We start from the raw sequence: 18,082 nt of genomic DNA, 5'->3' as shown, positions 1-18,082 counted from the left end.
CAAGGTTTTAATTGCCGGACAGAAGGCAGTGACTCTGTCGTTGCAGCTCCAACTTGTTGCGCACTAACAGTACCCTTGACAGTTCGAACCCCAGATCTCAAAGGCCCAGAAGAAGCCCCATATTTAAATGGAAAATAATGCAACTTTCTGCAAAATTAAGCCAAGAAATTGTGATCTATAGTGTAAGGATTGAAAATCTAGAGTCCTCCTTAATTAGCTTCCATCTCTCTTTTATGATTCTTCAAATCAGATTAGTCTGGGCATTTTCAACTAATCTGAAAACTACAGAAAGCAAGCACGATTGTGGCAATTTGGTCCCCATTAGCGGCCTTGAGAGAATAAAACTGTCCATTTGGGAAGCAGGATGGAAAACGGCGAAAGATGTCCCTCTCCGACATCCTTACCCAGGTACGAATTCTTCTTTGATATTCAAAATTTGATGACCAACACCGCCGTTCAGCTCCATCCCTTCACAGTCTTCGGAGCACCGCGATCCTTCGTTAGTAACGTCCAGGCCATCGGTCCTCTGGTTTGGCCGCCGCTAAAGGCGGCAGTGGGATTTTGAAACCCTAAAATGGGTTTAAGGTTTTATATTTTGGGGAAACGATTTGAGGAAGAAGATGAGGACAATTTGGCCATTTAAATCAAAATTCTGACATTTAGCGTCTACAATTAGAAAAATGGGTGTTTTTATTACTTAGTTTGGAAAGCAGGGGAGGTATATGGAATTTTCCAAACCTCACGGGTGAAAATTTACATAAATCATATCTTAGGGGAGGTACGTGATATTTTCCCTTACTTCATTCGTCAATATTGGACTTGAATGAGTCGGAAATTATTCAATTACTGAACCCTCACGAAGTCGAAAACCTATTGAAATGTCGAACAGAATCAAGTTATAGAGACAGACCCAGAAATCGAGGAAATATACGAACAGAATCATCGATTTGGGAGATTTTCATATAATTCATCATCATTGAACTCAATTGCGGAACCCAATAAAGATCTTAATTTTATCAAACGTTTTTATTTATAGATAACCCTTATTTATATTAATGTGTCAGACGGATAAACATAATGCTTTTTTATACAATAGATAAATATAAATGGGGATAAGTTAAACTATACTTAGTGAAGAAAATTTGGGCCCCACTCAAAAAAAACGAAGAATGACCTCTGCAATCCCATTCTCTCGTCCCCCATTTCGTCCGTCGATCTCCAAGAAATTCTCCCCCTGCTTCGTTCTTCCGTCACTCTCTCTCTCTCTCTCTCTCTCTCTCGAACCTTCTGTTAACGCTGCTTTCCAATGCTTTTAAGCTCGCTTCAATAAATTGTACAGATAATTCAGATAAAATTTGAAGTTTGCTTTACTGAATTTATACTGATTTTGTATATTGTTGTGAAGCTTGAGAATGGCTTCATTTTCTCATTCTCCAGTTACATTTTCGGGGACTACTGCTTCTGATCTTCTCCGAAGTTCGAGAATTGGTGTCAGTGGTGTACCCCTTGAAGTCCTGGGTAGGTCTTGCTTCAGGGTAAGGAGGGATTTTACTGTTAGTGCTAAGATTAGGAAGGGGAAGAAACATGATTATCCATGGACAGATGATCCAGATCCGAATGTCAAAGGTGGAGTCCTTTTTCATCTTTCTCATTTCAAGCCTTTGAAAGAGAAGCCAAAGCCAGTCACTTTAGAATTCGAGAAACCACTTTTGGATCTGGAGAAGAAAATTAATGATGTAAGCTCACTCTTTGATTACCCGGCTTATTCAAAGTAGGCTGTCATTATTCGATTTTGTTTGGATTGTATAAATTTTGAATGTTCCAGTAATCTGCTTTTATTGCTTGCAGGTACGAAAGATGGCACAAGAAACTGGTCTGGACTTCAGCGATCAGATCATCTCATTGGAGAGTAAGTATAAACAGGTATGAAAATGAGCATGCCTTTGTAAATTATTTGATTTCTTCATTGTATCTTAGTTTTAATTATTTATTTATTTGGTCCTCATGCGTTGACTTACAGTGTTCTATTTAGAGCTATGGATACTTTGTTCCAAATACTTGCCAGATTTATTGTAATATTTTTATATGGTGTAGTGATGTGGTTAGCCAAGTGTTACCGTTCTCATCTCATAGAAGTCCATCTATCATGCTTTGCTTGCTTCTATTGCTGTATGGTTTTCAATTTTTCACTATTTCAAGCATAGGAATCAAAACAGACGAATCATGGGTGACCAATCCTGATTTTGGCTGATTCTTCATGGTTTATTCATTGTCTAAAACCTTAGAATCGTTGAGTATCCAGATCCAAGGGCTGATTCGATGGTTTTTTGGGACTGATTCCTGCCAGATTGGAATTGGCCCCATTTCCATGTTTTGAAACCTTGCAATTTTCAGACTTTCTCTTGCAATTCTGATTGCCTTTGCTGGCTATTGTGATGTTGATTTCAGGCGCTAAGGGATTTATACAGGCATCTAACCCCAATTCAACGTGTGAATATTGCTCGCCATCCTAACAGGCCCACTTTTCTGGACCATGTGTTGAGCATCACTGACAAGGTTTAATAATTCTGCTGGGACACTCACTGTCTTTCAGTTTTTTTACACTTAAATTGATTTTCTTTTTTTTGAAGGGATGGGTTTGGAGTTCCATCATGCCTGGATCTGAAACCCTCCGCCATGTCCTAGTACCTGCTACATGGCAGTTTAGTTGTGCACCATCATCAATTACTGGTCAAATTTTCAGACATTTGAAATCCCATGGATTTTTACAAGGTTTAAACTTAGTTTGACTCTATTGAGTCCTAAGAACTGAGCAAAAGATTAACTCAGTAGAAACTATTGAAAATTCAAATGGAGAAGTTGTGAGCGGGATGGAATGTATGGTGGGTTGAGATGGGCCACAAAACTTGAGAGGTGGTCTAGTTTGGTGGCCTATCAATGGGGGTCCCAACTTACATAATGATCATCTTGTCTTTGTCTACTCTAAAGACCAATCCACTTGGCTCTAAAGTTGTGAGCGCAATGGAGAGGGATACAGAATTGGGCATGAACAAAGCATTTCCCTTCCCCCCACCCTTTTTTAAATTTGTCTATGGTAAAATTTGAAAGAAATATCCAACTCATTATCTTTCTGGCTTCATCGTCTAGTGGGTGGAACTTCATGGAGATCGAGCTGGTTATGATGATCCTGCCATTGTTACTGGTATTGGAACCATAGGCGGTAGAAGATATATGTTCATTGGTCACCAAAAAGGAAGGAATACAAAAGAAAACATTCAGCGCAACTTTGGAATGCCTACTCCACACGGGTATGTCCTATAGCTTGTGTTTATAATATGACTAGAAGTTAGTCTTATAGGTGTACAATTAAACCATATTACTAGTCAATTATGATCATATTGTTATCTATCCCAAAAAAATAAAAAATAAAAAAAAGATCACGCTGGTAGGTAACCTCCATTGGTTCTGTTGGAGATTAAATTGCAGTTGCAAACTGGGTTTGTTTAATTAAATTCTGTAACTGGATTTATTTAGTTAAAGAGAGAGGGTTCTCTGAGCAAGCAGCATAAAGGAGCGCACCAATGAAGTGCGACGGAACAGTTTCATACATAGGAGGGCAGCGAGGTCATTTCATTGAAAGAGGAGAAGAGAGAGATGATGCTAGTTTTCCCTCCCCTGGTGCTCAGAGAACCTTTTCCCTTAATTAAATTCTGTAAGTTGTGTAAGATCTGTGTGACTCAATATTCAATTCTTGCATGGATTTTTTTTTTTTCAGCTTAAAATGCTAAGCTGTAAGTTGGATTTTGAACAGTTACCGAAAAGCTTTACGCATGATGTATTATGCGGATCACCACCGATTTCCTATTATCACTTTCATTGACACACCAGGGGCATTTGCGGACCTTAAATCAGAGGAACTAGGACAAGTATGCATTTAGATTTAGCCTTAACCATATGCAAATGTTTCATTTGTGACTGGATTACCGAGTTCAATTTACTGCATGCAGGGTGAAGCTATAGCTCACAATTTGAGGACTATGTTTGGTTTGAAGGTTCCAATTGTTTCTATTGTTATTGGAGAAGGTGGTTCGGGTGGTGCTTTGGCCATAGGCTGTGCGAATAAATTGCTAATGCTTGAAAATGCAGTTTTCTACGTTGCTAGGTGATTTTGTGACTCATATTTGGATTCTTTTAGATACTGAAACATTTCCTTTTGAATTTGTTCTTGCATTACATATACTTTTTGTGCATGCTAGCTTGTTGATCAGCCAAATAAACCATGCTTACTATTTGACTTTAGCATTTTTTTTGGAAGAATGGCTTGATAAGGTTTTGAGACATCAGTACATTTCAAGGTTTGAAATCTCAGTGAAACAGGCCATTTTGCCCCCTACTGATACTGAAATGTTTCAGCAAAATGGGGGTGAAATTTGGTCCATTTCGCTGAAACTGAGAAAAATGGCCGTTTCTAGGCCTGAACATTGTAATTTTTCCTTGAAACTTGAGGGAGTGCTTATTAAAGAACGATTACACATGTTTGAATCATTAGATTGAGAAATAAAACCCTAAAGTGGTAGTTTGGTTTTGGACCCATATGTTGCTACTGTATATTGTAGCCTTCTATATCCTTTCCCTTTTATAACCTATTCTACAAATAATTTAGGCCGAATACATACAATATTCAATTAAAATAATTGAAATAAGCATTAGGAATGAAAAACCATAGAATTAGCAATTATTCCATAACTATCACATTGTGAAATCAATTGGCATTGCAATCATGCATTGATTAGTGCTCTCTCATGGCTGTGTAATATGTTATCAAACTTTAATTCTGAACTATTGGTAAGGAGAACTATAAACATTTAACTCATTCTAAGATCATCTACACTGATGGTTCATAAATTTCCATCCATATGCTTTAAATTAATTTTTGAAACTCTATTAACTCGGAATCTTTAACATGACGCTGCACTCCAAAAAGAAAGGGAATATTTGACATTGATACTTGTAACCCAGTCATTTACTTGTCATAGTGCCCTAATAGTTTCAATGGGACATTTTGGTCCTAGACCTCAACTTTGCACTTTGTGCGTGAAAGCACCTTCAATCCTTCGATATAGGTTCTTGAAGTGTGCACTTTGGGATAATCAGTCAAGCCTTTGGAGTTTTCTTTAAGATAAACTGGTACTTTGATTAAGTTGGACCTATCTAATATCAAGAACCGTATGTGATCAAATATTATGCATACTTTGATTTATTGCTCAACAAAATACACATGGATATAGATATTTATATTCTAGGTGGTGATCTGATTCCTGTAGTCTGTTTGTGGCACTGTGCCATAAATAGTTGTCAAGCCGTCACCCAGGCACACCTAAGTGACAGGGTGCTTCAAGATGCTAGTGGCAATTGGTCACCTTGAGTACAACACATCCTGAAGAAGAGGAGAAAGAGGAAGAGGACGATGAAAGTTAAAAAGATGCTGATGGAATTTGCCATCTATTTCATTGCCAGTGCCAAGAGAATAGGAAAAAGAAGGATATTAAAGAAAAGAGGGAGGATGAGGAGGAGATGATACCTACCTGGTCACCACTCACCAATGCTCTCCAGGTGCCAATTTCACTGCAAGTTGAGGCTGAGCTCCCTCTCATTTCAAACAAAAACCGACCCTAATTTTGAGCTCCTTCAATGTATTACATTTGACTTTAAAGGTCTTTTGCATATATGTCCCTCAGATTCTTCTTATTTATATTCAATTATGTTCTTTATTACTTGACCTTAGTATCTTATATAACATACATATTTACTTTGGTCTCCATTTCAAAATATGGCACTCTCCTTCACACCATGATCCCTCCTTGGTGTTGCTAGATACCAGCTAGCAATCTCCTTTTCTCATTTTGGCACCGTGACAACTATGATACTGCATGCTAAGCTTAGGTTTGGAACTATATTTAGTTTTTCAATTAGCTTAGGTTTGGAACTATATTTAGTCTTTCAATTAGTTCCGGATCTTTTATGCTTACACTTCTTCAGCACTATCTTCTTGACTCTAGACCTGTTCTGTATTGTGGGATTGGGCAAGGGAATAACACATGCACCTACCACACATTTCCCTAGCTTCTGTAACTTTCCGAGTTATCCATGGATTCAACCATCAGAGTAACTCTACAAAAAAACCATAAAATAAATAAGGGCATGATTACAATCAAAAGGAGAATAGAAAGCTGCAAGAGAACTAGATACCATCAGAGTAACTTTAAAAGACCATAAAATCAATGGGGGCACGGCTACTGGTCAAAAGAAGGAAAAGATAAAGCTACAAGACAACTACTTGGTGAAACTCCTGCCCGTGTTTCTTGGGGGTGGGGGGTGGGGGGGGGGGGAGGGGATGAAAGCATGAGAACGATAAAACTTCTGGAAAAGGTATGAAATGATCGAACATGGAAGACCTTTTGTGCAAAGCATGGAAGACCTAATAAAAAATTCTGATAAAATGGATAAACCAGCAGTTGTGATTGTGTGAAATCTGTATGGGCTGGTGTAAGTTTCATACCTAAATTATTACTTTGTGTCAGCCAATTAGTATCCACATGGCTCACTTAGAATGCTGGATCGTTGATCTATTTTGCATAGGGTATCAGGATGGCATTGGAAGTCAAAAACCTTCATCAAAACGTTTTAGCATGGATCCTGAAAATTTGTTGCTTTCACCTAATGTTGGGGTGTTCCTGGAATTGGTGTTGCATTGTAACCCTTGCTATGTGCATAGCGTGCCCAATCTTCTGATTTGTTCTCATCTGAGAGACTCAGCAATTACTGGCTTTCTTCTTGGATCTAGCTTTGTTAATAATGAGATAACAGAAATTAAAAGTTGAGTGAAAAATAGGGTGATCTCATATTCAGTTATTGTTTTTAGTTGCTTGGTTAGGAGACAACTCAACTCAACTAAGCCTCATCCCAAATAAATGGGGTGCCTTATCCCAACTAAATGGGGTTGGCTATATATGGATCCTGCTTCACCATTCAACTTTATTCAAAACCATACTTGTTGTCAAGACAAGTACCATGTATTAGTCTTCCTTGTGCTTTGACTTTGTTGTATTTTGACACCTTTGAGCATGACAGCGTGGCACTTTAAAAAGAAATCAATGATACAGTGACACATCTTGTTGGCGTGAATCTCTATCATCTAGTCGTGTACATATTCTCTTTTGTAAATTGAAATTAAAAGATACTCCATGCTCTCATGCAATTTTCTACTCTGTAAATCATTCCTTTAGTAGGTTTTTGTTTTGGTTGTTTGTTTTCTCTGTCTGTGCTGCAATGTCCTAAATCTTCTTCTATTTCTTTTTCCATTCAACAGTCCAGAAGCTTGTGCAGCGATCTTGTGGAAGAGTGCCAAAGCTGCTCCCAAAGTATGTCCTACCACTTCCATTTTTTGTCTTGTCTATTGAAGTTGCTTTTAGTTTAATAATATGTGTGACTTTCTGTCTTTGCAGGCTGCTGAGAAGCTGAAGATTACTGCTGCAGAGTTGTACAAACTGAAAATTTCTGATGGCATCATCCCAGTAATTTTCTCTAGTTAATTTCTTCTATTATGCCGCACAATTTATTACTACAGTTTTTTAGGATTAATGACAACTTTGCTGATGAAGGATTTAAAAAGGTATAAATAAAGTAGTTCTAGATTGGTAGGAGACCAACTAGAAGAAGCCAATAACCAGGACCTGCTATGAATTGGGTAAATAGGCTATGTCAAAATAGGTGAAAATTGTGAAATTAGGGTTAGGGTTTGATGGGACCTAGGGTTTGATGGTAGGGTTAGGTCAAGTTGATGTAGGGAAGCCTTCCAGTGAAGGTTGCGTTAAGTTTTAATGGAGGGAAGTATGCTGGAATGGATCGGCAGCAAGGTGCAGGTTAGGGTTTCGGGTTTTTCAAAAGAGGAAAAATGGATTTTTAGGGTTTATGATGGTCAGATGAGGGAACCACTTGGATTGAATTTTCCTAAGTATGAGAGGAGAATTCGATCAAAGTTTGGTGTGATTTGGCTGGCTGGTTTGGTTTGGGCAGAATTTGGGCCTTGGAAAAATTGAAAGCAAAAGGGGGAAACTTAGGGTTTTGGTGCATGGAAGGTTAGAAGAAGAATTGTGGGGATGGGGAATGCTTCTACTCACTGTTGTTGCAGAGAATCCTTGGCAGCAGCTGGTTTGAAGATGGAAACTTGAATAAAAATCAGATCTTGCACTAGAACTTGAAAGTAGCCTCAATAGAACCACCCGGGCTTCACACCGTAAGGTGTCGATTGGATCAAACACCAATCCCACCAACAAACCACCTAGGCTTCTCACCGCAAGGTGTCAATCGGATCAAACACAGATCCCACCAGCCTTTATCAAACACAAGACAAAAATCTTCAATGGAGAAGAAGAGTAGCAAAAGTTTTTCATTAATATCAAAATTCGTGTTCCATACTTGCCCCCTTACAATGTTATATAAAAGACTCAAAAATAGACTCCACCAAAAGGGAAAGGCCTAACCCAATCCTTAACCTATTAGGTAACCTAAACTAACTAGGAAACTGAAATAGACTCAACACAGAGTCCTAATACAGCCCAACTAAACACTTAAAAGAATAATACTAATGTAGCTTAAATTGAACCATTGGTTGAACCAGTTCAGTTTATGGACGAAAACACCAAAATAAAACTTAGTATGGAACTAAAACAACTAATCCCATATGGAACCTAATTACCCATATATTAGGCCCATAAAAGTGGCCTATTACATAGAAAACCTATGGGATCAAAGGCCCAACCTGTATATAACCAGCCTAAAGCTTATTTCCAATAAAGAAAAAGTCCTTTAGGTGAATAATCTACCTCAATAAAGTTGCTAGAAATGAAGCTAAGAAGATCGAAGGAAAAACATGGACAAAGAAATATCAGAATCTCTATAATAATTTGAGCACATAGCAGAAAATGATATCTTTAACCAATCTAAAATGAGGGAAAGGAAGAATAGAGATTTGAATCATACTAGATATATTAAAAGTGAAAATGATAAAGTATTAATAAGTGATAGGATATTAAAGAGAGATGGAAAAACTGTTTCTACAACTTACTAAATGAAAGCAAATACATGTGTTAAAGTGTATCGAGTAATTAGGGCTGGCGATAATCTCAATGTAACTATCTAGCTCACCAGTCCCCCTCCTTATTGTCTTATTTAAATTCAGATCCTCAGATTACAAAGCGGATTCCTAATCATATTAGGATCCATAAATATAAAATAGAAAGTAAACTAAACCTTGGTGTAAACCATAATAGAAATAGGAGTTAATTAGAGATGATTCTCGACTAGAATATCCTAATCGAGATTATCTCCAGCCCTAATTACGATACACTTTAACAGAAGCTAACCTATTGACATCCCCAAGACTTCACAACTTTAGAGGACTAGATACAACTAACTACTTAAATTCGTATGGGCCACTTATCCCTCATATATGGGTTTTCATATAGGCTCATTAAAATAGAAAACATAAATATTCCAGCCCATGACCCATATATCCTGTTACGCTACTTATTTAACCCATTAGTCTTGGATTTGAGCTTGTTCTAGTGTGAATACTTGTGCAGGAACTGCTCTTGATCTACATCTGATATCAAAATAATGGGATCCTGGTTCAGTCCTTGCCATAGTTGTCACAGCGTCTAAGCGACCCAAGCTGTTGGCGGGGGCCTTTATGCAAGATAAAACCAATAAGGCGACGAAGGCGTTAGGACACCAAGGCGTCGCCTAGGTTACGCATTTTTTTTTTTTTGGGTAAACTAGGTTACACCTTGACAACTATGGTCCTTGCAACAAAATTAAAATCCTCAATAGATAGGATCGTAGGGAGGTGAGAACACAACCAGAATTGAGCGATTTTAATATTTATGGAAGAAGTAAGAGAGATAAGAAGATATGAGTTGAAGAGTCTCATCCCAAGCTTAAGCTAGTATCTCACTAACCACCCCAGCCTCTCATCAGGATCATAATCTCACTGAAGCTCTGTTTCTCACAGAAGAATTTAAAAAAAAAAAAAAAAAAGGGCGTACCCGGTGCACGAGACTCCCGCCACTGCAGGGTCTGAGGAGTTTCATAATGTACACAGCCTTACACCCACTTTGCAGAGAGGCTGTTTCCAGTGACTCAAACCTGTGATCACTTGGTCTCAATGGAGAATTGTGTAAACCAAATTTCATTCAAAATTCTGATTTCAAATTTTTACAGACATCTCTTTTTATAGAGGGGTTGGGAGGGTTCTAGACCCTTATTGGACTTCTTCCTAGACTTAATGGCCTGTACATTTCCAAGGACTTACATTGGGACTCTTTTCAAGATATTTAATGAACTTTACATTTTCAAGGGCTTTCACAATTAACAATGAAACTAATCTATTGACATCCCCAAGACTTCACAATTTTAGAGGACTAGATATGGCTAACTAATTACATTCATATGGGCCACTTATCCCTCATATATGGGCTGTCAAAATATGCCCATTATAATATAAACATAAAATTCCCAGCCTTGACCCATCAGACTTGGATATGGGCTTATGCTGGAACCTCTCTTGATCTACATCACCACAGTGCTCCATAGGCAAAGATATGGATTCATTTATTATAATCTCATAACAATTGTTTCTCTTCTATTTTGAGCCTGTTTACTGTTCCAAGATTTTGACTATGCTGCTCTGCTCTTGGTTCCATCTTATTCTCTTTTGAGGTTAATGGCCTAACCTAATTTGTACTGAATTTGGAGATTGAGTCTGCAAGAGATTTTTGGTCTCCTGGAAAGATTCAAGGGGACATAATCTTCTTTTTGACAACCAAGGAGACAGTTATAATCTTGCTGATCATAACAAAACTTTTTCTTCAGCTTATGATAGAAAATCCTGCACCGACCGCCACTAAGGTTTATATCAGCAGATAGCACGGCAAAGATGGCAGCATGCGCAATGCAAATCACATGCTGCATGCCCGCTGTGACCATTAACTTGTTGGTGTTCTCTGCACCTTCCACAGTTCAACCCATCACAAATCCTGAGCTATATTAAAAAAGGTTATAGTTTGTACTGAATTTGAAAATCGATCAGCTCTAGGGACTCTACAAAGTTGTGAGAAACATTCTCAATATTATAAAGCACAAGTCCTACCCATCAAAGACACGAGAGAGAGAACGCGAGAGACTGTTGAGTTGTTGAGTGGGTATTTGGTCCATCAGAGTTACAAAGCTGTCTAGTGAGGCTTACTTCGATTAGTCATGTTGATTCTTTATGTTGCATTGAGATTAGTGTGTTGATAATCTCAAACTATTGGACAAAAGAAATTATACATGGACCAAGTATAAGCTTCAAATATGAAAAATTTCCTCGTATACTGACGGTCTTGATGGAAGGAAGGGCAAGCACCAACCTAATGTCTCCCAATTTGTAGAGCTTCCCACTTCTTGTGAAAACTATCCCTATCTCCTTGAACAACCCTCTTGTGAGGAAGATTATGACATTGAAACTTTGAGTTTGAAAGAGAAGAAGAGAGTGCCAGTGTGTGTGTGTGTGTGTGTTTCACTTTGTGGCTGTGTGGGTTTCATTTTGTAGCATCTTACTTTCTATTTTGTAGGGTTGGATAGATATGTTACAATTCAGCCATAATTTCTATTTTGTAATGTTCTAGATAGTTCCTATTTTGAAGGATGACTTAATTGTAAGGGATCCTGCTACCATACTAGAGGCTTCATTTTTTGTTAGTTTTTATGACGTTATAAATAAGAGAAGGGTCTTAGACCAACGATTGGAAAAAAACTGAGTTCTGGCTTCAGCCTTGTTGGTGCAATGGGTGGTGCAGCACTTGCAGTCACCACCACGCCAAGAGGTGTTTCCCTTGTGATGATTCAGTAGGTTGGGTTTGGTGGTGATTCCGTTCAGTAGGTCAGGTGGTGAAGCCTTTGTCATATCCTTTCTTGTTTCTTCTTTCATATGTAAAAAATAAAAAGAGAGTTGAAAAAAAATTACATTATCGATTTATGTTTGTCCCATATTGCGATTGATCTCCCACTGGTTCTTCCCTGGTTCGAGATCTATTCTGCATTAGAAGGTGATTGGGAATGTGGGACAGAATTTAGGGCTACTAAATCGTTATACAAAAGAACATAAAATTTTCAAGAAGTTCATACTTTTATTACTATTACTGGTATTGCTATTGCTTCAGTTTTAAGAAGTCTTCTACAATTTTAGTAAGTTTAGGAGTTCTATAATCAATCAAATAAATAGGGTTGGGTCCTCTTATGTGTTTGGGTGTTTAGGATGGATTAATTTTGTTAGTTTAGAAAAGAATTTGGCCATCGTTCAGGCTAAGTTTGCCTTTTTGAGCTAGTTTATTGCTTCCTGCTACTTTCACCTCTTACTGCTGTCAAGTTCTTTTGCTGCTTTCAATTCTCAGGTCACAATATGTAAGTTTGATTTAAAAAAATTCAAATTATGACAAGGCATTCACTTCAGAAATTTCAATTAGACCAGGGAAAGATATTTGAATTGATTGGGAGGATTATTTTCAAAATTTGTTCATGCTGTTGGATCAGATTTCAACCTGAAGTTTGCCACCTCTGTTGGGTGGGAATTACAGCCAGATTTCAAAATATTTTGAACCCAGTTATATTGAATCTATCTACAACAGCAATAACAAACTCAGCCTTATACCAACTGAATGCGGTCGGCTACATGGATCCTTGCAAAATAAAGTAGGGAAAACTGATTGAAAGTAAGAGGAATGAAGAAAGAATACATAAGAGAAGTGCGGAATGAAAGTAAGAAGAAAGAGGCACACTCCAAGAAGTCAGGAAAATCTCAGCTAGATGGGGTTGGCAACATGGATCCTTGCCTCCAATAGGCACTATCTGAGGTCGTATTTGGTACAAGACCTAGACTATGCACGTCATTCCTCACAACCTCTCCTATGGTCATTTTAGGCTTGCTTAGCTCTTTTAGCTCCTTCAATCGGGATCAGATCACTCCTCTACCCTGGAGCATCCTCTGGTCGTCGTTGAACATGGCCATACCACCTCAAACGACATTCTCGGAGCTTGTCTTTGATCGGAGCAACTCCTAAATCAGCTATTACACACCCATTCCTTACTTTATCTTTCCTAGTTTTTCTGCACATCCATCTAACATCCTCATCTCTGCTACACATAGCTTCTCTATATGACACTTATTAATTGTCCGGCATCCTACCCCATACATCATAGCCGGTCGGACAACAGTCCTATAGAACTTTCCTATAAGCATTAAAGGAATATGTTGGTCACACAGTACTCCGGTTGGCTTCTCCACTTCATCCATCCCACTTCAATTCTCTATGAAACATCATCATCTATGTCACCTTCTTATTTATGGTTGAACCCAGATATCTAAAATAGTCACTTTGTGGTAGCTCTCTCTCCTCAATTTTCACCATGTCATTGTCCAACATAGTGTGAGTAAAGTTATACCTCATATACCATGTCTGTGGTCTACTAATCTTAAAGCCTTTTATTTCTAGGGTCAATCTCCACATCTCTACCTCAGCATTAATCCCTACTTTTTTCTCGTCCACCAAAACGATATCATCGGCGAAAAGCATACACCATGGGACCTCGTCTTAAATGCTCTTGGTTAATTCATCTATGATAAGTACAAACAAATAAGGGCTTAGGGCTGATCCCTGATGCAACCCAATTGTAATTGGGAATTCCTTGCCCTGGCCTCCCATAATTCTCGCACTAGTCACTACACCCTCATACAACAACAACAAACATAGTCTTATCCCAATTTAATGGAGCCGGCTACATGTATCCAAAACAAACAAGAAAAAGGAAGACAAATGACAAATGAAAGATGGAAACTAGAAAGAAAGAAAGATGAAAGTAAGAGGAAAGAGGTGTACAACCCAACAAGTTAGGAGAATCTCAGCTAAATGGGGTCTGCTACATGGATCCTTGCCCTCCAATATGCTATATCCTAGGTCATACTTGGTGTAAGGCCTAGACTATGCATGTCCTTCCTCACAACTTCTCCTATGATCATTTTAGGCCTGGCCCTCTCTCTTATAGGTCCTTCAATTAGGATCATATCACTCCTTACTGGAGCGTCCCTAGGTCTTCATTGAACATGACCGTACCACCTCAAGCTACTTTCTTAGAGCTTTTCATTGATCAGGGCAACTCCTAAGTCAATTCTAATCCGCTCATTCCTTACTTTATCCTTCCTAGTTTTTCCGCACATCCATCTTAACGTCCTCATCTCTGCTACACAAAACTTCTCAATGACACTTCTTAACTACCCAACATTCAGCCCTATACATCATAGTCGGTCGTACAACAGTCCTAAAGAACTTTCCTTTAAGCTTTAAAGGGATACGTTGGTCACACAACACTCTGAACGCGCCTCTCCACTCCATCCATCCCACTTTAATTCTCTGTGAAACATCATCCTCTCTGTCACCTGCTTTGTTCATGATTGACCCCAGCTATTGAAAATAGTCACTTTGTGGTATCTTTATTTCCCCAATTCGCACCATGTCAGTATCCATCATAGTATAACTAAAATTACACATCATATACTCCGTCTTCGTTCTACTAATCTTAAAGCCTCTTGTTTCCAATGTTGATCTCCATAGCTCCAACTTAACGATAATCCTTGCCTTTGTCTCATCCACCAAAACGATATCATCGGCAAAGAGCATACACCACGGGACCTTGTCTTGAATGTTCTTGGTTAGGTCGTCCATGATAAGCGCAAATAGATACGGGCTTAAGGCTGATCCCTAATGTAACCCAATCTATATTGAGAATCCTTTGCCATGAACTCTCACAGATCTCACACTAGTCACCACACCCTCGTACATATCTTTAATAACATCTATATATTTACTCGACACCCCTCTCTTCACAAGAACATGCCAGATTAAGTCTCTAGGGACTTTGTCATAGGCTTTCCAGGTTAATAAAGACCAAATGAAGTTCCTTCTTGCTAGCTCTAAATCTTTCCATGAGCCTCCTTAGTAGGTATATAGCTTATGCCATGGATCTACCTGGCATAAAACCAAATTGGTTCTTCAAGATATGAGTCTGCTTCAATAACCTTCTCCCATAATTTCATAGTATGACTTAGCTTTATGCTTTTATAGTTATTGCAGCTTTGAACATTGCCTTTATTTTTATGGATCGGAACTACAATGCTTCTCCTCCATTCATCTAGCATTTTCCTTGTGTTCATAATCTTGTTAAACAGCTTGGTTAACCAATAAACCCCACATACTCCTAGGGCCTTCCACACTTCTATTGGGATCTCATCTGGAACTGGTGTCCTGCCATCGTTCATAAGGCTTTTTTAAATTGAATCTATGTATATTTGATTTTGGGGTTGACCAATCTGTGTTGTGATTTTGAAGCCTTGGGAATCATTTTACTTGGTTAAGATTTGAATGAAATTGACATTGATTAGTCCATGCTGGTAGAACAAAGGACTTTGGGTAATTATTTCCAGTCATTTCTCTGTTAGGCTGTAGCCTGAAATTTCATCACATTTGGCTAAGAATTGAATCCATGTCTAATCTTAATTGTGGCTTGACAGTGAACTAGGATGCTGATTGCTACTCTGTTCATTTGCCGGGCTAATCTATATCCTTCCCTTCATTGCATTCTGGACTTAAGCATATATTTTGGTTCGGAGGCTTTAACAAAACGTTGACCATCAAAGTTGAAGATGATTGACAGGAATAAGACGGTTTTGAGAATAGAACTTGAAGAAGATAATCAAAATCCAACACAAAACCAAAGAAGCAGATCACTCTGTATGCTGGGCATGCATGAAACGTAAATCAGAACTACAGAATTTATAAAACTGTGTATACTGATAAGTGAAATGTTCATGATGTGACATTATTGGATTTAAGTATTAATTTTGGTACTAGCACCCATTTGACCTAGTTATGGAAAGCAACTGGTGCTTTGCACTGGGCATTTTTGGTTCTACTTGCTTTTCCTATTTGAAATGTTTGCCAAAAGAGAATCTACTGTTTTTGCAGGAACCACTCGGTGGTGCACATGCTGACCCTTCTTGGTCCTCACAACAGATAAAAACTGCAGTTGTTGAAGCTATGGATGTGTGTAGCTCTTACAGTAACATTTTTACGTTTAGTCATATTTTTTTCATTAAGATCCTAACTCAAATTTTTTCGTGAATGCATAGGAGCTCTTGAAGATGGACACACAAGAACTACTAAATCATCGAATGCTTAAGTTCCGAATTCTTGGTGGGATTCAAGAAGGAATCCCAGTTGATGCTCAGAAGAAAGTTAATATGAAAAAAGGAGATCCTCCTGTTGTTCAAAGAGGAAAGACTGGAAGAATTCCTGACCTCGAATTGGCGGGTGAGGTTGAGAAGCTGAAAAATGAAATCCTAAAAGCCAAGGGATCGTCTGCCAAGCCTCCTGAGTTGGACTTAAATGAGATGATACAAAAACTTGAAAGGGAGGTTAACCAGGAATTTTCTGAGGCAGTTAAAGCCTTGGGATTAAAGGATAGGTTTGAGATGCTGAGGGAGGAGTTTGCAAAAGCAAAAAGTTTCCCCAACCAACTCATGGACAAAGATCTTAAGGACAAGATCGAAAAGCTTAAGCAGGAGTTCAACCAGAGTCTATCACAGGCTCCGAATTATGCTAGCTTGAATGATAAGCTTGGTATGCTGAAGGATGTATCTGAAGTCAAGAAAATATCTGAGCAAAATGATCTAAAATCATCATTGAAGGAGGAAATCAATAAGAGTTTCAAAGAGGTCATGGATCGGTCAGATCTAAAAGAGAAAATTGAGACACTTAAGGCTGACATGGCAAATTCTGTGTTGTCCACTGACAGGGACCCAGATCATGGACTGAAGGAAAAAATCATGAATGTGAAAAATGAGATAGAATTGGAATTGGCTGATGTCCTCAAGTCCTTGAAGTTTGATGTAGTTGCTGTGCAATCAAAAGCTAAAGACTCCTGTGAACAGACATCATTCTTGGATTTAAAGGTCAAGGTAGATGAATTGAATGAGGAAATAAGAAAAGAAATAAAAGATACTATTAATGCACCGGATCTGAAGAATAAGATAGACCAGCTGAAGTTGGCTGTTGCAATAGCAGGAAAGGTACCTGATAAAGAGTTAAGAAACAAGATAGAAGATCTGACTAAACAAATAAAGCAGAGCCTTGCGGAGGCCATAAGCTCTTCATTTGTAGAAAAGCATGAAAAGTTGAAGGCAGAGATCGCAAAAGCCATTGAATCTTCTGGAGGATTGGATGGAAGTTTGATACAAGAGCCCCTAAGACAGTTCCTCGCTTGATATATGTACATCCAGCATGATCTTGACAATATAGCACTCAGCCAAATACTCTATCTGAAATTACTGAGGGGGATTGTCCTGTGTTTATGAGTAACGCAGCAGTTCACACAATTGCATTACTGAGTGAGAAATCACAGCCTTCACTTTATCAACTAGAACCTCAAGCCTTGCAATCTCTTTTTGCCTCACTGTCAGTGTTTCCCTGGTGTCATCCTCAGGCAAAATTGGTTTTTTCTCTTCAGGTAAAAAAGTTTCCTTTGTTGCAATTAGGATTAGGACCTACAAAATGTTTTCCATTGTTACTGTAATTTAAAAAAAAAAAATGTTAAAAAGAGTCGCTTGTTTCTATTATAAGAACAATAAGAGGGCATCACTTATACGATTAATTCATATGTTTCATATTAAATTTTCCCGAATGTTTCAGTACCCGGGCTAATTTTCGCGCAATGCCCACTGCACTACCATTCTCTCTTCTAACAGAAATCACCAGGTTTAATTAAGTAATGTCTTGATTGATGTTTTGTTTTCTGGCCATGGTTGTTTTTTTGGCCAGTAGCATATCTTTTTGAACTTTCTTGGACGGGATCGGATCAGAATCCTACATTTTACACACTTTTTTTTTTCTTTGTCAAGGAAGAAAAGGGCGATTTACAAAGTTTTCTTGTACAA

At 38.3% G+C, this 18,082-nt stretch overlaps 1 protein-coding gene across 1 annotated transcript; it reads left to right on the top strand.

Annotated features, from left to right (window-relative positions):
* Positions 1–1,309: 1,309 nt before the first annotated feature.
* Positions 1,310–17,437, top strand: LOC122656636 (acetyl-coenzyme A carboxylase carboxyl transferase subunit alpha, chloroplastic-like). Its single transcript, XM_043851243.1, has 10 exons — positions 1,310–1,736; positions 1,849–1,923; positions 2,449–2,556; positions 3,148–3,308; positions 3,812–3,926; positions 4,008–4,162; positions 7,370–7,421; positions 7,506–7,574; positions 16,116–16,193; positions 16,280–17,437. Exons 1-10 carry the CDS (start codon positions 1,413–1,415, stop codon positions 17,411–17,413), a joined length of 2,271 nt encoding a protein of 756 aa, XP_043707178.1. The 5' UTR covers positions 1,310–1,412; the 3' UTR covers positions 17,414–17,437.
* The last annotated feature ends 645 nt before the right edge of the window (positions 17,438–18,082 follow it).

The sequence above is a fragment of the Telopea speciosissima genome, chromosome 3 (genome assembly GCF_018873765.1).
Source record: "Telopea speciosissima isolate NSW1024214 ecotype Mountain lineage chromosome 3, Tspe_v1, whole genome shotgun sequence".
Lineage (NCBI taxonomy): Eukaryota > Viridiplantae > Streptophyta > Magnoliopsida > Proteales > Proteaceae > Telopea > Telopea speciosissima.
The sequence above is the reverse complement of the archived record's forward strand: the minus strand, read 5'-3'. Positions and strand labels throughout refer to the sequence as shown.